The sequence below is a fragment of the Marmota monax genome, unplaced genomic scaffold (genome assembly GCF_021218885.2).
Source record: "Marmota monax isolate L192 unplaced genomic scaffold, Marmota_monax_Labrador192_F-V1.1 WCK01_AAM20220418_F8-fsc00004, whole genome shotgun sequence".
Taxonomy (NCBI): domain Eukaryota; kingdom Metazoa; phylum Chordata; class Mammalia; order Rodentia; family Sciuridae; genus Marmota; species Marmota monax.
Window position 1 is genome coordinate 33,752,052 of NW_026692881.1, and position 21,428 is coordinate 33,773,479.

At 45.6% G+C, this 21,428-nt stretch overlaps 1 protein-coding gene across 1 annotated transcript in view; it reads left to right on the forward strand.

Moving 5' to 3' along the window:
- Positions 1–2,706: 2,706 nt before the first annotated feature.
- Plpp4 (phospholipid phosphatase 4) overlaps positions 2,707–21,428 on the forward strand; it is a 113,373-nt gene continuing 94,651 nt past the window's right edge. The window contains exon 1 of the mRNA XM_046450259.2: positions 2,707–2,864. Within this exon, the coding sequence (XP_046306215.1) occupies positions 2,809–2,864 (56 nt within the window). The 5' untranslated portion in view covers positions 2,707–2,808. The remainder of the gene's footprint in view (positions 2,865–21,428) is intronic.

Sequence of the window (21,428 nt, forward strand, 5' to 3'; positions counted from 1 at the left end):
TGCAGGATGCTGAGTTGCTTTCAACAGAGTTGTCTGAAGAAGATACAAGCTTCCTCAAGAGTGAGTGCTTTTTTAGTGGTAGGATTTGCAACCTGTACAAGATGATCTCTTTGAAGGGACACTATAGAACATATGCAAGCTGCAAGTGGAAGATTGAATGGCACAGCTCTTTATATCTAGTGTTTTAAAGTCACTTAATTACTATAGCTATTAAATCAAATGTCCTTTCAAAATTTCTCTCCAGATATTGCCAATACAAACAAGACATAATAAACATAAAATGGCACAACGATTCTGATTTTGTGATCCCCATAACAGACCCTGGTGGGCACTGCCACACCTAGTTCCCCACAACCAACCTAACCTTGGCTGACCATCTGCAGGACTTGTGGGCTCCCATCTTCTCTGGGGCAGAGATGGATTATGAGTCCCAGCATCCAGCACACAGCTTTGCTCTGTTAGGACTCGGCAGGTTCTTATAGGTAAGTGATGTCTCAACATCAGGGGTTCTTGTTGGCATCCCTTCCTGGAATATGGAAGTCTGGAAGTCTCAGATGTAGGTCATCAGAGTTCACTGGGTTGACATAAGCTCTCCTAAACCACTTTGCCAACCCAAGGGAATCCAGTTGTGCTCAGAGTAGCTGCTGGGTTTAAGGTACAGAGCAGTCAGAACTATATGTTTCCCCTTCAAGTCTGCCCTCTTCTGCCTGCACTTGACAGTCTGTGTGCCTGAGAGATCCAAAGTCACTCACTCAATTTTCTGTTCATCGGATATTCATCAGGCACCTACACTGTGCTGGTCATGGGGTGTACAGTGATGAGCAAAGCCGACACAGCTCCTGCCTGTGGGGTTTACAGTATGGTGTCCCTTCCAGGCATAGCCTGTTAGAATTGGGATCTGGAATGTCCCTGACAAGCTCATTTGTTGAAGCCATGGTCCCCAATGCAACAATATTCAGAGGCAGGACTTTAGGAAGTCTTTGGATCATGAGAATTCTGACCTCCTCAGTGGAGTAATCCACTGAAGGATTAATCATAATTGAATGGGCTATTGAGAGGTGCTGGAAATAGTAAGGGGTGGGACCTGGGTTGAAGGGAGTGGGTAGTTGGGAGCATGCTCTCTGGGACTATATCTTATCCCCACCATTTCCTTTCTCTTTCTCAGCTGTCAGGTCACCATGAGGTGAGCAGCTTGCTCTGCCACACCCTCACCATGATGTTCTGCCTCATCACACGCCCAGGAACAGTGGAACCAACTGACAATGGACTGAAACCTCTGTAACTGTAAGTCAAAATAAATATTTCCTCTCTTAAGGCTATTTTTTTCAGGTATTTTGTCACAGTTAAGGAAGGTTGACTAACAGCCTGGAATTCTCCCCTGTCCATCCCTCTCCTGCCATATCTTAACTCAGGTAACTTAACTCAAGTACAAGGGATCTGCCATGTCTTTCTTTTGGAGGCAGGGTCTGTTTGCCTTTTACTGATGCCAAAGCCCATCGATGGCCTAAGGTCTTCTTCCCACCTGCTCCTTCTTTTGTCCAAGACCAAGAGACAATTCTTCAATCTCAGGAACCAGTTTCTAACCTGATCCCTGCTCAGAAAAAACCCAGCTGGATCTCTCCTAAAATTTGGGAAGGCCTGGACTCTTCAGGAACCATTTAATGGTTATGATTGTTGTGAGTTTTGCATTTTAACTGTTTATTTGGCTTTTATTTAGTGAAGCCCAGTTCAAATTTTAAGATACATAACCCTGACAGATGATGGTAAAGCCAAGCCAAGACCTAGTTGGGCTCTAGCTTGAGGCCACCACCCCAGGTCACCGGTGAAGGGTGAATTTTGGCACTGACCCTTGAGGTCAAGGACCCTGATTTTACCTGCTGCCCAGCTGCTTAAATACTGCATCAGCAACTGACCTGGACCAACTGCACCTGCTGGGCACAGGCAGGAAGGTGCCAAGCACTCTCCCCGCTGCACTGCCTCCATTTCTTAGCACAGCCACAGCTCAAAGTTGCTGAGGACAGGGGAGAGTGATTGTGGGAAAAGGGGATCCCCTCCCCAGGGACCACTTGGCGCTGGTGCATGGCGGGAAGCCAGGTTCCTCCTTGCCCTCAGTCTGTGCCAGGGCTTTGGCACCTAGCCTGAGAGCAAAGCGACACCCGTGAGTGATCTCAGGGGGCTTCTGGAAAAAAAAAAGTAGAAAGAAAGGAAAAAATTCACATTGGACAGAGGGCGCCAAGGCTGCCCTGAGCCGGAGAGAATCCCCAAGCTTTCTCGTATACTACATGCCCACGTGCGTGCGTGCAGGGGGCCAAAGACCGAGAGCCAGAGTCGGTGGTAGAACCAGGAGACGCAGAGGGGCCGCAGGCAAAGCCCCCGCTACGCGCTGCCCGGGCGGGGAGCCCAGTGGCCGCCCAGTGGCGGGGGAGTGTCGGAGCGCAGAGCGCGCAGGGGCGGCGGCGGGGCTTCCCCGGGCTTCTCCCCTGGCCGCCAGTGCACAGCGTTGGCCCAGGACGCGGAGGGGGCTCCTGGCGCGAGGGAGCCGGGAGTCCCCGAGGCGCCCCTACTGAGCGCGCGGACGCGGGGCCCTAGGCAGCAGTGCAGCGTCCCGGAGCCCTCGGCCCGAGCGGGTTTGCCTGAGCCCTCCCAGCCGCCGGTCCGCCCGCCCCCGCCCGGCGCCCGCCTCCCGCCCCCGCCCGCGGCCTGGAGCGCGCCTCCCTCGCCGCCCAGGGTTGGCGAGCCGGCGCCGGCTGAGCTGCGGGAGCCGCGGAGAGCACCAGCCGCCGCTGCGGGAGCTGCTCTGGCCACACCATGAGGGAGCTGGCCATCGAGATCGGGGTGCGAGCCCTGCTCTTCGGGGTTTTCGTGTAAGTAGTGGAGCGCCGCTGGCGGGGCGCACCGACGCGGGGGCCCACCGACCGAGCCTCTCTGTGCCCCAACTTTCTTTGCTCTACCGCGTCCCCCGCGGCCTGGGTTCGAGGTCCCCTGCACTCCTGGTGTCCGAGATCTGTGATGTCGGACCAAGAGAAACCCTTTCCTCTCCTTCCCGGGACCCTCGACGCAGAGAGACCCTCACGCGCCAGGACTGGGACCTGTTTCCTCTGTCCCCACCACCGGCCAGGGAGCTAGTCCGGCCGCGGGTCCAGCCCCCTAGCTGGCGCCTTTTCCTGGCCCAACACCACCTGTCCCTGGTATTTAGGCTGCTGTCCTGGACTAGAACGCGCATCGTAGCCCGCGCCCTCGGGAAGTTTCCTCCCTCTCTGTGATCTTTCGAGGCCGACGTTGACGGTCTTTGCTCTTGGCCCCATCTCCCATTGCCCCAGGGCCAAGCTTGGTCTCTTTCTGTGTCCCTGGCTCCACCGCCTCTGGTCCTCCTGAGCGTCTTCCCTGGAGGCGCTTGCGGTACTTCTCCCGCTGGAAAACTGTTGCCGCCCAGGCTAGGGGAGGCAGGGGCTGCAGCCAGCATGTGGGCTAGAAACACCCCGGAGCTAGATTGCAGTGGATGTCTCCTCCGGGTGCCAGGCAGAGGCCCTTCAGGGGCGGCAGCGAAATGCCGGGAAGGCTCTGAGCGCGTGGCACCTGGGAACGGTGAATTTTAAAAAGAGGAGGGGGCGCTGGCGCAGCTTCCTTCAGAGATGACTGAGCTTCCTCCAGGCACCCAGGTACCCACCTCTTACCTCTTACCCACCTCCAGGGCCCAAGCAGCAGGGAGCTGTCGCATCTCTCCCTTTCAGATGGGAGCCTTGACTCCAGCTCAGACTCACCCGGCATCACCCCTTCATCTCCTGTCACCTAGGCACCCACATCTGTATCTGAGGCTGCATTAGTGGATCAGGGTCTATATTTCCGTATGCCCAAGGATGTTTTCTGACACATTTTAAACATTAAAATTACATGAACTTTCTGGATTTGCGGGGTTTTTTTTTTTGAGGGGGAGGCACCAAAACAAACAGGAGCCCTCTCTTTGGTTTTCTGCCCCAATCGGGATTCATTCTTGGCAGATGTGCAGCCCAGGGTATACACCTGGGAAAGAAACGCCTTTTCTTGTATGTGTTTCTTTACTGAGGATTAAATTCATCCAGAGTGTTTATTCACACCATCAGAAAAGGCCATGAGCGCCCCCAGATGCAGGCAAGCCCCCCTCTCCTGCCTTCTAACTGAACACTAGTGTTATTCACTGGGAGGAAGGAACAAGAACTTCAGTTGGGTCTTGATGCATTTGGAAAAACAAAGCACTTTCCTCTCTTCTTACTCTATTTCTCTACCTTTGGAATAAACATTAAAACTAGTGATTGCTCTGTGATCAGATGGGGACAGTTTCCAGTTGGCAGATAGACTAAAATCCCATTATGTGATAGAAATGATAAAATAGTGTTCAGTGCACGGTAAAATGTAACATTTGTTGGGTGAATATATGAAAAATGCTTGAAATAAAGCAAAATAGGTACTTAGGCTACTTGCTTTGATTGCTGCTAGGAATTTGCCACTAAAAAAGCATCCAATAATATATAAAATATAATGTTTTCATGTTTCCCTTTAAATATTCCCCCAAATATTTATGAAATGTTTGCTGGTGTACAGTGGCCTGTGCCATTGAAACTTGGTAATGTCTGTGTGCTCCGGCTTCCTCCAAGGGTGTTATGTAAAAACCAGACAGGCAGTTTACAGTCTTTTCTCCAAAGTTCTGTTATGCTTCTTCATGTATCCCTTCCCCAGCAGGATACACATGATGGCATTTTTGGATGATTCATTGCGTTTCATATCAAATCAGAAATGTTAAACAGTGTCCAACTGGTGGCTTTGACCTGTAAAGATCAGCTCTGGCACTGATGTGAGCTCCCCACAGGGAGATGTTCTTGTCATCGGGCAGATAATGACTTCCGGAAGGACACTAGGAGCACAGACACAGATGACCCCTTGTTTTCTCAGATAAGTTTCTGGCGCCTTGACAAAACCCGCTTTGGGGGAAGTTGTGCTCTTCCTTTTGCCAGCCCTGGAATGATGGCATGATTCAGTGGGGTCTCCCCACCTCTCTTCAGGAAGGTGGTAGTGTCTGCAGTCTGGAGAGGTTTGGGAAGTCCCTCTGGGCAAGTTGAATCTGACTTCCCTGCTATAGTGTTCATATTAGCCCATATAATTTATCACCTATTTTGTTTCTGTGCTGTCTACCCTATTTCCCAGAATGAGAGACTAGTTGTTTTTTGGGGAAAGTGTAGCCCACCTCTTTATAAGCTCATGTTCTGCAAAAACCTAACCTGTATGTGGGGGCCTGCTCTCTCAGCACATCTGCCCTGCCTGGGAGCAGGGATCCCACATCCTCCCTAGAAATCCCAGTTTAGAGCTAATGAAATGTATTTCGGACTCACCAGTAGCAGGAGTGGAAACTCTCTCTTGCTGAGGAGTTTTTTGGTAGCAGATCAGGTGTGGCACTGAGATTTTGTGCATTCACAATTCTCAGAGGAAGCTCTCCCAACAATGCTCAGAGATGCTCAGTGCCTTTCGGGCAACCCTGTCTAAGGACCTCAAATACCTGGGAAGAAAATTAGTAAATAGCAATGCAGATCATGGCTGGCACACAAACTTTACCCTACCTGGATATGCATTGATTATAGGAACCCAGTATTTAGGAAACATTAACGTACAATGTGTAGCTTTGAGGCTGCGTTTAGTACGTTGAAGCTTGTGGGCCTTGGGGTCCCATAGATCTTATTCAGTAATTGGGGCAGAGCAGGGCAGGGAGGAAGGGCAGCCCCCAGGGGTCCCTCTATCCTGCTGTCATCTAAGACCATAGGAGAGATTCAGGATGCAATTCCTTAAATCCCAAAGACCTTGCTCTGCAGCTCTGAGGTGCTGGTTCAACAGCCCTGAGGCCAGGGGTACACTATTGCTAGTGTACTGTTCACCTGTATTACTGACACCAGTGCAGTAGCTCCTGGTCATTGAGGGCTTGCTACCTGTCAGGCAGTAATGATGGCTATTGAATGGCATTTAACCCAATGAAGGCAGTATATTGATGTCATCATGGATTGAAGAAACCAAAGCTCAGTCAGATAAAGGCAGTGTCTGGGTTACAGAGCTTATAAGGGTCTCTCTGAGATCTAAATTCAGATGCTGCAACTTTCTCCTATAGCGAGAAAAGTTGGATGCTTAGCCACCTTGCTATAGGAGAAACAGCAGCAGCCTTGGTCAGTGGAGGGTTTGCTGTACACACTGAGCATCCCAGGTAGCTTCTCTTTGAAGCTTCACCTCATTTGAGGTGAATACTGCTCAATACCCCCACCTCACAGGTAAAGAAGCCAAGGTTCAAAAAGGGTGTGTACTGTGCCTGATGGTGCTTGCTCAGCTAGCAGGAGATTGAACTTGGATGCAGAACAGGCAGTTTACTGTGTCCCAAAGTCATCAGCCACTGAGGAAGGGTCCAGCACCAGGCTTCCAAATGGGGAGGAAAGTGGCCACATCCTGAAAGTGATCCCCTTCTGTGAACTGTTCCCTCCAGAGAAGCAAGTGCACATGACTCAAAGTAATGCATTGGCACAGATGTTACTATGGCTCTTAAATCAAATCTTAGGATGGTACTTCAGAGGTAGAAGGATGGCAGTGGTGGTTCAACTCCTGAGCTTTGGGTACATCCCAGAGTTGGAAGGGAAGACATGCATATGTTGCTGATAAGAGCTTAGATGATCATAGCAAAGAGCTAGGGGCACATGCTCACTCCCTCTGCTCTTGGCCATTGCACCCAGGATATCAATTAGTTCAGACAGCCTTACCTTCACAGCACTGTAGACCTTGGAAGGATGATAACATCTGAAAAGCTGGACCGGGTGGAGGTGTCTGCCTGTTTCACCTGCCAACTGGGGTTCCCTGGGCTCCTCTGTCTGTAGGCTCCTTCTTCCCGACAGCCCCTGGTTGCTCTCTGCAGCATCCTGCCTGGAGTGAGTCTGCTCAGGATGCCTGATGCTCAGGTAGAGGTGTTTGCCTCCCATCAAATTTGTCTTGCATCTTTCTTTGATTATGCAGGAGGTATGTGCCAAGTGCTGGGGGCAAGAAGAGAGGAAGCAGGTGCCTCCAGTGAGCTCACACTCCAGCAGAGGGCTGCGCGATGGCCCCCTATGTGTTATTTGCCCCTTATGCAATCACTGGTTTTGAAACTTTTACTTTCTCTTTTATCATCCATCCAGTGGACAGAGCTTTATTTGGGTCCTTCTAGGCGCTTGCTCATGTAGTATTTTCTTTCTCCTCCATGAGCACACATTGGTTGGTGGAATTCCAACAAGACACAGGGAAACTTGGTACTTGAACTGGTCCAGATGACCTGCTTCAAGTCCAGATGACTTGAAGGCACTGCTTGTTGGGTGTTTGAAATATTGACAACAATTAACAGACCTGTTAACTGCCCCCGGGGAGTTCAGTCTGGACTCCAGGTGGTAGCTGGAGCAGAATGCTCAGTTTTACTGGGAAGGAAGGCTGACTAACCCTGGGAAGAGGAAGAAGGGGACAGGTGCCAGGGACAGCTGCCTGGAAATGGCTTACCTGAGTCTTGAGTCCTGAGTGTCAGGGCCTGGGCTCAAGGACATTCCTGCAGAACAAAGGTCTGAGGACAAGGAGCCATATTTTGGATGGGGATCCATCTGCTCCCCAGGTGTGGCCTGGGACTGTGGATTTCAGTGTTGGGGTGGCAGGAAAAGGGGGTCTGGGAGGAGAATGTGGCTGCCAGGATGTGAGGTGCTCCCCTGCAGGCGGTAACCAGGAGGTCTGGAGATTTGAACCAGAGCAATTGCTCAGGTATTTGCCCACTGGTAGAAAGGACCATTCTTTGGGGGCACTCAGGCCTTTTGACTTTTGTGAGTGACAGTACACAGCTCTGCCCTCTCCTCACTTCCCCACTCACTAGGGATGTTTTTTATTATTCCATCTTGCATTGTGGCCTGTGGTCTATGTGTCTGGCTCTGACCTGTCCACTGCTACACTCTGGGGACAAGGTTGCATCTTTATCTTCTTTGCTTTCCCCTTATTCCCCACCTGGCCACGCCATGAGTGGGGTATGGTCAATACCTCCTGACCTGATTGCTGAGGACCATCTCCCTAGGAACTCTGAGTGCTCTGCATTGACCCACAACAAAGCTACTTAAAAGGTGGTCTGGTCTGGTGACCACCTGTATCAGAATGACCTGGGGCCTAGTTCAGACCAACATAAGCCACATAAAGAATCAAGCCCTGGAATCTGCACTTTGAACAAGTCTGGATGCTCAGGTAGTGATCACTACCTGCTCCATCCACTACTGGGAACTACTGATGCAGAGCCTACAGTCATTTGCGGGTCTCCTTTGGTGGTTCTCTGCTTCCTGACCAAACAGGAGTGTTGCCCTTCCCAGTCCCTGCTATAATATGTATTTGTTCTTTTAATGCCACTTATTGCCTAAGAGGCCAGGGGATGAGATCTGCTCAGTGGGACAGAGGTGGAATGGCAAGTGTTACTGCTGAGTTGAGGCACCATAAATCGCTTTAGTGACGGGTGGAGCTGCATGTTGACGTGGCACAGCTGCAGGATGGAGGCACCAGGAGGGCAGCTATCCTGGAGGATCACACCATGGGAAGTGGACTGTGGCACAGAAGGCAGCTCTTTGAGTTAACCAAGATTTGGGGTTGGTTGGCTGCTGTAGCCTTCTGCAGCCGTGGACCTAACACACCCATGTAACTTTGCTCACTCCCTAGCAACAAGTTCCAAAGGAGTTGTTGGAGGCAAGGTGGCACAATAAAAGACCATGATGAGCTTTGGAGCTAGACAGGTCTGTGTTTCAATGTTGACTGTGCACCAGTGAGCAATTTGCTTAAAACCTCTAAACCTCAGTATCTTTACTGGGGAAGTGGAGATAATACTTCACTGGATTTTATTAGATAAAGAAATTTTTAGTGTCTAAAGTATATAATGAGGTGTCTTCTCTCTGCTTCTGTGAACCCTACTACATAAGCATAGCATATGTGAATGGCAGTGTGACATAGTGGTTACATGGCCTTTGGCCTCAGGCCACCTGGGCTTACATCTTGGTTTTGCCCCTTATGAGCTGTGTGAGCCTTTGGGCAAAATATTTCTTCAGGTTAAATCTTTGCCTTTCCATCCGTTCATGAGGAATATTAACGATATCTATGAGCGGTGGCCTGTGAGTATCAAGCAGAACAGCTTCAGTATTCAGCTCATTGGAGATGCTTAACAAATGGTAATGCCATTATCATTACCTTTTGTTAAACTGAATCCGTAATGGACACTGAAGAGAAACGTCATAGGTAGCTATTGATTTTCTTATTATAAATTATTTAGTATGGGGTTTCTAGGAAAAAAATAAAGTCCTTTAGGACTTATATTTCAAATGATATCTTTTAGCTCCCCAAAGAGAAAACTTGCCATCAGCTCACCTAATGAGCCAGACCCCATAGCAGCGTGGGTGGCTTGCTGTCTGATGTGGTGGAGGGTCTCAGCCTGTAGTTTCTCAGTGGTGACCCTTGACAACTGTGATTGCAGGACAGTGAGTCAAAAGCCTGATCAGCACATCTGTGTTAGATAATGCATAAGGAAAAATCCCGCTCCCTCTCCCTGACTTCAGTCTGTATTCCTCCTGCAGAGTTTGGTTAGCAGCATGTCCAGGGCTCTTATCTTCACATGCCCTCTGCCCCATCCATACAAGTGGGAGCAGGTGGCCCTGGCACTTCTCTCCCTGGGAAGGTGAAGGGGTCTGCCTGGTCCTCTGATAAATGGGGTATCCATCTGTTTGAAGTATTATTTGCCACTGTAAAATAAGTCGATTGTACCCAGAATTCTGAGAATTGATGGTATTTTCCCATGGGAAGATAAATGCTCTTAACACAACAAAAGCACATCATTAGTTTCAGAACTTGTGGATACAGTTATCTCAATTAGTTATAAAGATTATGCCTTTTATGACCCACACAAGGCTTGTAAAAGCTTAGTACTTCTGTTTTTCCTGGGATAGTGTTTTGTAAATGTAAAAATTATCTTAGTAATATTGCTTCTTTAAAACATATCATCTTGGTGTTGGGTGTGGATAAATTAAAAACACTGCTTTACAGCCAGGAAGCTCATGCAGGGACCTCATCTTTCATCTAGAAGCCATGCAGGTGTTACAGGGCTTTGAGATGCCCGGGATGAGAGCGAGGAGCTGGCACAGGGGAGCCCAGGGACAGCTTCATCACAAATTGTCCACAGAAGCCTCGTTGTTATTCTGTCTCTGCTAAAGACAAAGGAGCAAAGAACGGGGTCAGATGCTGCAGGAGCACTTAGGTTGGTTTCCAGAAAGCCAACCTTCCAGGCCCTGCTGGCTGCTGCTTTCTGCTTTTCTAGAGGACTTTAAAACTGGGTTTTTACTGCAGTATTAGTTTGAACCTGATGAAATGGCTGATATTTGACTGTTTTGACCTATAGAACCAGAAATTTCATTTATTTCAAACTAAAAATAACATACACAAAGAAAAGTGCCCTATTCATAATTGTAGGGCTGCCCAGAGCAGCCCTTCCTGCCAAGCCCACTTCTCCTGCCCCGAGGGTCACCACCACCCTGGATTCTAACACTGTTTTGAACTCGGTGTCAATGGAACCATATGACACCTGGGCTCTCGTGTGACCCTTTTGGCTCGGCTTATTTGGAGGTTCTTCTGTGTGGTGGGCAGTCAGTCAGGCTTGCTCATTCTCATTGCGACAGAGCCTTCCACTTGTGACTGCACCCCGGTCATTCACTCCTCCTGCTGTCTGTGAATATCTGGGTTGTTTATTGTTTTGGGCTATCAAGAATAATGCTGCTGTTGTTTATCGGTGAACATATTTACAGTTTCTGTTGGGTGCATACCTTGCAGTAGAAATGGTGGCTTATTCACCAGAGGTTTTTAAACAAGTATTTGGCTTCTCTTTGTGTGGCTCTGACTCTAAAAGTGATATCTAGTGTGTTTGCCATGCTGGCCTCCTCTGCCAGGCACCTACCTCATGTAAACCATGCGGAGGAGCCTAAACCTGTGTCGACACCTGCAGGAGGGCAAGGCACCATGGCATGAGGTCAAGGAGTTAAATCTTGACTCTGCCAATGACAAAGATGCACCCTGGCTTCCTCATCTGAAAAAAGGGCAGGGGGTGGATACAGTGTCCCCTTCTGGGGAGTTGTAACGATGAATATAATAGGTGACGGGTGCCTAATGCAAAGAGGGCGCCTCGTGGCGTTCAAGCCAGTGTCTCTGCGTTTCTTCAGCTCCTGTCCTTCCTATGACAGAGGCGGGATGTAGGTCAATTAAAAGATGGCTAATACCCCAGTGCAGTAGTAATAGGGAGAGTGTGGCTTTCAGGACCACAAGATACAACTGAGTTGTGCACTGGGATTTAGAGAGCTTAGGAGGACATTCTGAATAACTGTCCAAGAAGCCATTGAGAAATTGCCCTGTGTACGTAAGGGTAGGTATCTTCTGATTGACCTGTTTCTCTACTCAGTTCAGGAAGGAAGGAAAGTGGAGAAGGAGATCTGGAGCACTTGTGTGTGCAGGCTGTGTACCTAGGCACGGGCCACACATCAGGGGATTGAACCTTTACAGCCCCCAGGAGGTGGCATTGCTGCCCTGATTTGTGGAGTTAAGAGTTAATGCCCCTCATCTTCAGAGAACGCTCACCAATCAGTTAAGAAATGAGAAGAGCTCTCCTACAGAAAACCGGGCAATGGATATGAACAGGGAACTAACAAAAACACAAATAATTAATGCACCTTCAAACCTGTAATTTTTATAGAAATGCAAGCTATGCCTCTGAAAACAACAGCATAACTTTGTAGATTAGCGCAAGCTTGTTATGTGCTATGATCAAAGCATGTGTAGTCATTACAGCTAGTTATGTGGCTAACTATCTGCCAACTTGGGGAAACCTATCATGGGTGGCTTAGAGTCAAAGCAGGTTGCAAAAGGCTACAGGATGCCATTTTAATGTGGTGATGTAATATATTCAATTTGTTTTTATATCTGTAAGGAAAATGTCTATGGAGATCCACAAAATCTTAAATGATGGGTTTTTGGGGTAGGGGTGAGCTGATAGGATTATGTAATATGTATTTGTTCTTGTAGTGCCACTTATTGTCCAAATTATTGTAAACATTTGTTACTGTCATACATAATCAGGAAAAATCAATATGTATGTTTACTATTATGGGTAAAATGGAGAATCGAAAGAAATATCCCCGATTGGAGGACTAGAAAATTCTTTTGTGATTGCTTTAGGAATATTTAAAGTGGGCCTGTGCCAGAAATCAACATTTCTATATTTTACTTCAACTAAAATATTTAAGAAACTTCAGAGAGTCGAGATTAACACCTGGAATGTGCATGTTTATATTGAAACAGCTGTAATAGTTGCTGCAGGTGGAATTGCAAATAGCTGTAGCCCTTTTGAAGAGCAATATTGCAATGCATTAGCATCCATGGAATTATTCCTGCCTTTTGACTTAAAATTCCAAGAGAAAATATATTGAGATACTAAAGTCAGAGATACAAAAATTCTAACTTAAAAATGATGTTCGCTGCTATATTGCCTGCAAACGAAAGTCAAGTATTTTCGTCAAACAAAAATTAAATAAAGCTCAAGTCAACATTTGAAGATGATTTGGCCAAGGATGGATACAAAGAAAAATATGTTACATATATTGAAAGAATCATTTTGAAAATCTCAAAAAATTGGTAAAAATTTATGATATAATTTTTACAAAAAAGGAGCCATACAGAAATGTATCTCAGAATTAGTGCTATTTGAAGTTTGCCTGATTTGAGCAGGTGAGGATCACAAGGTGAGTGAGATGGGAACTAATGCATTTCCTCTCACTTACAGAAAAACATTTGAAAGATTGTAAAATAATTGCAAACATCAAAGAAATACAAAAGCATATCCTCCTTGAATCCCATCACCTCTCTCTGCCAGTTATATTCTATTCACTGTTTAAACTTTTTTAAAAATATAATTTTAAGTTGTAGATGAACACGATATCTTTATGTTTTTTTTTTTTTGTATGTGGTGCTGAGAATCAAACCCAGTGCCTTACATGTGCTAGGCAAGAGCTCTACCACTGAGCCACAACCCCAGCCCCTGTCACCTCGAGAAATAAAAACACCCTAACCCTAACTTAATTTATGTTTAAACTTTTATTTTAAACCCTGTTTAAACTTTTATTTTTTTAAGTTGGCTTTTTTAAAATTTTTTTTAATTTGTAGATGGACAAAATATCTTTATTTTATTTTTTTATGTGGTGCTGAGGATCGAACCCAGTGCCTCACGCATGCCAGGCAAGCGCTCAACAACTGAGCTGCAACCCCAGCCCCCTGTTTAAACTTTTAACACACATTTTCTATGACTAAAGTAAACTGCAAAGAACACATTTTATGTATAGATTAATTTTTTTAACCAGATTTGTCTTGGAGATGTTTTTCCCTGTGTAGATCTGCTTGATTCTTTTTACTGGCAGTGTGGTGTTCTACTGTTGAGCTTGTTCGTAGAACTTGAGCTGTTTTTATTTCTCGAGGTGACAGCATTGTGATTCTGCATACATGATAGTGTACCCTTTGAGTGTTGCTGCCTTGTAGACTTTTACAAATGTACTTTCTGGGTCAAGAGTCTACATGTGTTTTAAACCTGGCTGGACATGGCCACCCTTTGTCAATCCAAAGGGAACTACTGTGTGTGCACACTTACATGTCACCAGCAACATGTGACCGTGTCTGTTTTCTTACATCCTTGCCAAAGGCTGGATGTTAATATTTTTTATATTTCTGGCATGGGAGGGAATGTAACTTTTATTTTACTTTTCATTTCTCTATGTTTAGTGGTGAGCATCTTTTCACATGTGTATTCGCCGTGTGTGTGTGTGTGTGTGTATATTTTTTGTGGTGCTGGGGATTGAACCCAGTACCTAATGCATGCAAGGCAAGCACTCTACCAACTGAGCTATATCCAAGCCCTCCATTTATATTTCTTCAGTAAAACATCTGTCTTTCCCCTGTGTGCTTCTTTGGATCTCTGAATGATCTTATCAATGTGGAGGAGTGCTTTGTGCCTTAAAAAAATTAATCTTTTCTTTCGTATAGTGCAAATATTTTTTCCACACCTATAGTTGACATTTAAGTGTCTTTGTGATTTCTATTATTGCATACAAGTTTTAATTTTTATAGGATTAAATCTGTCATTCTTTTTGTTTTTGGTTTCAGAGTTTCAGTCCTATTTAGAAAGTCCTTTTCCATCTAAAACAGACACATTCTTTTGAATTATCTAGTATACTTTATACTTTTCTTCCTTAATTCTCTAGTGTATTGGCTATTTATTTTTTTACTTTTGATGTGAGTTGAAGTATTTAACTTTTTTCCTAACAAATAGTTTGTCAATTATGAAATACCCATAGTTTTTTTCTGTATGTCCATGAAATTGCTACTGATTTTATTATTTATCTGCCTGATCTGAATCAATGGGCATTTTAGTTGATCTTATAGTTATGATCTCATAGTCCACTTATGTGTCTGTGAGGGAAGTCCCCCTATGCCCCACCTGTCCATGGAAAGTAGCCCAGCAGTGGTTGGGCTGTGGAGCCAGGGTGCCTGGGTTCAAAGCACTGTCTTCTAGCTGTCTAAGTTGGGCAGATTGCTCTCTCTCTCTCTGCTTCTCTTTCCTATTCTTTATTAGTTCTAAAATAGTTTCAATCTTTGAGATCAAAGCCTCTGGGTTGTATGATTTGCTTTATAGTTGGTTATGATTTTCCATGTGGCCGCTTACAATGACATTTTTTTGTGGTAAATTTACATAGCTTGAACGTAATGAATAGTTTCTGGTGTGTACAAAATTCTAAATATATTAAAGCACATTAACTATGTTATTTGCATCCTCTATAATCTTGTTCTTAAATGTGCACTTTTAAGTTTGGTCTTTTTAATGTGAAGATATACCATCTCTGTCAAACTAGGATAATTAAACCCTTCACATTGTTTTACTGTTGTTGAGATAATTAATATTTTGTCTCATTGCTGCCAACTTGTTTTGTTTTCTTTTCCTTCTTCTTTTTTTGGTACTATGGGTTGTACTCAGGGGTGCTTAACCACTAAGCCACGTCCTTAGCCTTTTTATTTTTTATTTTGAGATAAAGTCTCGCTAAGTTGCTTAGAGCCTCCTAAGTTGCTGAGGCTGGCTTTGAACGTGCAATCCTCCTGCCTCCTGAATTGCTGGGTTTACAGATGTACATCACCATACCTGGCTGAGTTTTCTTTTTGTGGTACTGTATTTTCATATTTTTTTCCCTGCTATAGTTTTAATGTGTCCATGTAAAAGCATTGAGAACTTATCTCCTATGCCTCAATGTCAGGAGGTGGAGCCTAAGGGGAGGTATTTAGGCCATGAACATTCTATCCCTTTGCATGCATTAATGCTGATTATAAAAGGCCTAGAGTATTAGTTCAATTCTGCGGTTCCCATGTCCTCTCTTGTCCTTATGCCATTTGCCATGGAATAATGTAACTCAAAGGCCCTCACTAGAGGTGGACCCTTCAATCTTGGAGTTCTCTGCCTCCAGAACTGTAAGAAATAAATCTTGTTCTCTATAAATTTTCCAGTCTCAGGTACTGTGTTATAGCTGCAGATGTGGATGAAGCCATCCCTCCCCCTGTTTCTTGATTAGCTGAATAGTTTGTTTTTTTCTACCCTCTCTTTTCTCTTGATTTGGAAGTCACAATTTCTATGTCTAGTTCTATATTTCCAGCTAGTGTTCTTAAATTTTATCTCTTTCAAATAAATTGTACCTTATCTTCATGAAATTTCCATTTTTCTTCATGTAATTTGTTATATTGAAGTCTCCTTTATATAACACTAATATATTTCTACATCATCTCTATCCTTTTGCTTTTACCCTATCTGTTTTTAAAGTATGTCTCTTGTAATTGGGTCTTAACTGTATCATTTAATTTTTTCCAACTGGCCAATCTCTGTCTTTCCTTGGAATGGGGAGGCCATTTACAGTTAATGTAGTTGTTGATGTGATTGGGCGTAAACTGACCACCGTGTTGTTCTCCATTAGTCTCCTCTGTGATTTCTCCCTGTTTGCTGACTTCTTTTAGATTAGTCAAATACTTGTTAATATTCCATGTCATCTCCTTTAGTTTGACTTATACCACTTTAAACACTTCCAGTACTTTCTCTAGAGATCACAGTATGCAGTTTTGATTTATGACCATCTCCTTTAAGTATTGGTCCATTTCACATACACTGTAAATATCTTAGGATGGTGGATTTGTATTAAGTCTCCTCTTGATACACAATTATATTCTTCACTTCTAGATAAATGAAAGTATGAAAATCCCATAGAACATTTAAATCACTTTTTGCTTTAAACAATCGATGTACTTTTACAGAAATTAAGTTTTAAAAAATATTTATCCATCTCTTCTTTATCATTTCCACAGGTCTTGTCTTTCAAACTTGATTTTCCATTTGGGATTATGTCCCTGAAGCCTGAAGAACTTTGAGCTTGGAATTGTCTTTATTTTGCCTTTATTTTTTTTTAGAGCTGTTTTTGTTTAATATGAATTCTAGGAGTCTTGGTAGAGGTGGAATTCTAGGCTGGCAGTTTCTTCATCTTCCCATTTTCCTGTGGATTCTCAGTCTCTGCATTGGGGTCATCTGCTGCAGTTACCACCCTTCCCAAATGCACTGTGTCACTGCCCTTGGCAGCTTTGGAGACCTTCTCTTTGTCTTGTTTTCAAGCTTGACTGTGATGTGTCTAAGTTGGTCTCGTTTATTTTTTTTTCCTGCTGGGGTTCGTTGAGATTCTTGGAGCTATGGTCTGATGTCTTTCATCAGTTAAATATTTTTAAGTTGCTGGTTTTCCCACATATCCCTTTTGTCTCATTCTTTAGCCGCTCTTCCTCGGTTCTTTGATCACACGTATATTGGACAGTCTGACATTGTTCTCCAGGTCTTAGGTGCTCTATTCCATTTTATTTTATATTGTTATTATTATTTTTTTAATCTCTTTCCTCCCTGTGGCCAAGTTAAAAGTTATTTTTGTTGACTTGTCTTCAGATTCACTAAATCTTCATTCTGTGGGGTCTAGTCTGCTAGTAAGACCATGTAATAAGTATTTTATTTCAGATGTTCATTTGTTTTCTATTTCAGAATTTCCATCTGGTTGGTTTGGAGTTTAGTTCTCTAGTGGATTCCGTCTGTTCCCACCTGTTGTGTTCATCTTTCTCTCCATTCTTTGTGTTGGTCAGCTCTCCCTCAGTGTGACAGAATGGCTGAGATAAACAACATATCATGAGGAGAAATTTATTGTGACTCCGGGTTTCAGAGATTTCCGTCCATGGTCACATGGCCCCGTTGGGCCTGTAGCAGCATAGTATGTCAGGGCAGCAGGGTGTGACAGAGAAGGCTACTCACCTCATGGTGGCCAGAAAGTGATAAGAGGAAGAAGAGTCCAGGGTCCTAATATCTTGGTCAAGGGCACATCCCCAGTGCCCTGGCTTCCCACCACTGGGCTGCACCTCCTAAGTGTTCCACCCCCTCCCACTAGTGACACAGGCTGGTGACCAAGCTTGTAACATGAGCCTTCCGGGGATCTTTTAGATCCAAACTATAGCATCTTCTAACATATTTATAATAGAAAATCCTTTTATGCTCATTCCAACATGTGGCTCTGATGTTTCTCTGATTCCAGGTCACATTTTCTTGGTTCCTTTGTCTGCCCAGTAATTTTGTATCATATGGTGGACATTGAGGGCCACACGTGGTAGGGATTCTGGGTGGTTGTTTTCCCCTAGGAGTGCTGAGATCTGTTCTTGCAGTTACTTGGCTGTTGATTCACCTCATCCTTGGAGCCTTGGTTCTAGCTGTGCCTGGGCCAGTCAGTTCTGGTTTTGCCTTCCATCCCAGCTCGCATCCCTTCATTCTGGGATGTGGTCCCCGCCCCCCACCCCCACCCCGCCGCTCTTGTTTTAGCTCCTGAGGTTCCAGTGGAAGGTTTAACTTGGAGAAATTTCAACTCCTGACTGTGTCTCCTAGCACTCACCTGATGTTGGAATCTCCGCTTGACTCTTCAGACTGCAGCTGTTGCTTCCTGCTGGGGACTTTGGAGTCGTGCCCTGCGCAGTGCAATTTCTGAGTTGGTCAATGATGTGAGAGATGTGTTTACCCAGGGCTTTGGGTCCCCTTCTGTGGCTAACCTTCTTTACAGGAGGGTTCTTGTATTATATATTATTGAATCCCTATCTGTGTTAGGATTTGTCATAATTTTTTCCCTGTTCTGCTCTACTGATTGGTGACTTTTGAGACTCTTCAGCCTGGATATGGATTCCGATTTATGTTTTAATTCTGTTCAGTAGTGTTTGGAAAGGGAAGAAAGACAAAATGTATAGATTCCGTCAGAACCAGATGTCTCAGAACAAGATATAGTCCCTGCTTTTGTAATTAAGTCAAAATGGATTCTGAAATGTATAACTAAAAAGAACTGATTAAAAAAGAACATTAAAAAAGATGTTCTAGAGCTGGGATTGTAGCTCAGAAGTAGAGCACTTGCCTAGCATGTACAAGGCCCTGGGTTCAATCCCCAGCTCTCCCCCCGCTGCCTCCTGCCCCCCCCCCCAAAAAAAAAGTCCACAAATTTTTGACATAGGGTTTACTTTCTTCCTACATGAAATTATATTGATTAAAAAAACCTATCAATTCTTACTTTCACCATGAATATTTTTATGGTTTTCTGAGCCATCATTTAAATGGCTTCACTTTGTGATCTAAAATCCTACTTATTTTGCAAAACTCAGTTTAGAATTTACTTTTCTGTGTTGTCTTGTCCAAACATACTGGACCTGAATTAATCTTACACACATTTTTTTTCCCTCTTAGAGGTAGAAATGCTTGGTTCCTGGATGTGTTCTGCTTTAACTCAGTCTTGTGAATCAATGTCAAGTTGGTCATGTAATGAGGACCTGTCAAATTGGGCTTTTATCTGTTCATGCCTTACCTGTGAAAAATCCATATGAAACAGAGATACTTTGATTTTTCCCGACACAAAAGATCCTTTTTTTTTTTGTTTGCTAAAAGTAGCAAATGAGTGGCTTGGCTCTGGAGGTGATGATGGGCAGAGGAGGGGGAGGAGGAGGAAATAATAGTAATTATCATCTTTATTGACTTCTTGCTGTCGGCCAGGCAGTGTTGTAAGACAGTTTCCCCTTTAAATCTTCAGGAAACTCTCTGAGGTAGGAATTTTATAATTCCTTCATTTTTTAGATGAGAAATTCAAGCCTTGGAGAGGTTAAAGAATTCTCTCAGTGTCACGCTGATTAAGTGAGATGTCAATGCTTTGTGCACAAATTTTAAATCAAGTGTTTTATGTGTTGAGACAATTTACATCAGGTGTGGGGGAGAAGGGAAAGAGCTGGGACTGGTCATGAGGCTTTCTGGTAATTAAGTGACCCCGATGGCCTCAAGGGAATCGTGGGCATGATGGGTGTGGACCCATGCTGAGCAAATGGAACTTGAACATTCCCCCCTGACACCATGGAATGAATTACATTACACCCATCTTGGCTCATGCATCTCCCTCCTTTAAATTTTTTATTATTTTCAATCTTTCCTTTTTCTTGACAGAGGTCTTAACAGCCTCCTGTTGTTCAATGGCAGAGCTGAGCCGAGTGCCTCAGTCTTTTGACTTTGGGTCCCCAAAAGGACCTGCTATGGCATGTGACGTCTTCTAAGCTTGGTTCTGCCTCCTGGGGCTTGTCCTGGCTCCATCCTCTTGGGACCATTGAATGATGTGTCCAGAAACGCACCTGGGAGAGCCAGTTTTTATCTACCCAGCTCTTCCCTAAGGGGGTCCTGACAGCTGACCTGTGTGTGTTCGTCACTCTTGTGGGGCACACACGAGAGATGTGTTCACAGGCCAGGTAACCAGCGGTCCCTGCCTTGGGCTGGTGTTCCCTCCTCCTCCTGGTCTCCCTGGCCTGAGGTTCCTGGGGACCTTGTTCTGGGAATCAGGAAAGGAACAAAACCTAAAGTTCAGGTGGGTCTTTCTGAAGGTGTTTTTTTTTTCTACAGAGGCCAGTTCCAAACATCAGAGGCCTCCACAGGTTATATTGGGAATAGCTGCACTTGGGCAGAATATCTGTGGCTGGTGACACCTCACCTTCTTTGGTCCGTCCCTTGTCCTGGGATGACATGGGAGGCATTGTCCACTCTCCCCACTTAGGGTAAAGTCCATGGCTTCACTCCTACAGCCTCAGAAGTGCAGTGACTGAGCCCCACTGTTCCAGGTACTAAGCCAGGTACTGTCCCAGCCCTGGGAATAGAGAGGCAAAGTGGCACAGCCTGCCTTGCTACTCCTGGCGGACAGCAGGGCCCTTGGAGTTCTGGCTGCAATGGGCCAACCTTTCTGGTCAGGGACATTGGCCATGGACTCTGCAGGAGGAGTTATGGGACTTGGAGCAGAGCTGGGAGCTCAGTGGGGAAGACGTCCGTGCTCAGAGTCGGGAGCGAGAGGGAGTGGAGGGCGCCAGGGGCTGCGTGGCCCGGCTGCCGGGCCTCCACCCGCAGGGCCTGCCCCTTGAACTGCTTTTCTGGGAGTGACCACCGCTGCTGGTGCTTTCCCCTTCTTCCTCTTCCTTCTCCCCTGTTTTCTCCTCCTCCTCCACTTACTCAGCACCTGGTGAGGTCCTTTGCTTTTCGTGCCGTTGGCTCGTCTACATCACCTGTGCTGCCCTCTCACCTTGCAGATGGGCAGCTGAAGCTCAGGGAGGGGAGTCCTTTGCCAGTAGGTGGCAGAGGTGCCGTTGGAACCCAGGCTCCCTGACTCTGAAACCTGTCTGTTGGGGGGCTCCTCCTGCAGGTGGGTGGGGTGCTCTGAGCTGCCCTGCTTCCCGGCAGCACAGACCCATATTCAGACGCGGCCCCACCTCTCCTGTGCTCACGTCATGCTCTCCTGCCTCACTTACCGATTGGCAGAGTAGGGGTAAAAGCAGGGCCCACTGGATGGGGTGGTCATGGCATAAATGCTAGCAGGGTGGTGGCGTGCAGGGAGAATGCCACAAATGTCACCATTGTCACTGTATTCTTGGGCGCTCATCTCAAAATGCCCCTGCTCTTCCTGCCACTGTCTTCAGAGCAAAATATCCCATGGTCTTTCTCCCCATGGGCCTCTTGCCACCTTGACCTTGCCTTGCGTGGGAGAGCCACCTGTTTATAGGCATCGCCTTCACAATTGTGGTTTCTTTCTTTAACAATAGGATCTCTCCCTGGATGTTGGCAGATGCTGTTGGAAAATACCATCTGCCTCTGGATGGCCAACATAAAGATCATCAAGAGCCTCGGACAGGGCTTGATTAACTATGTGTGTACTTTGTGCCTAAAGAGTGAATCATAGTTTTCATTTTCTTCT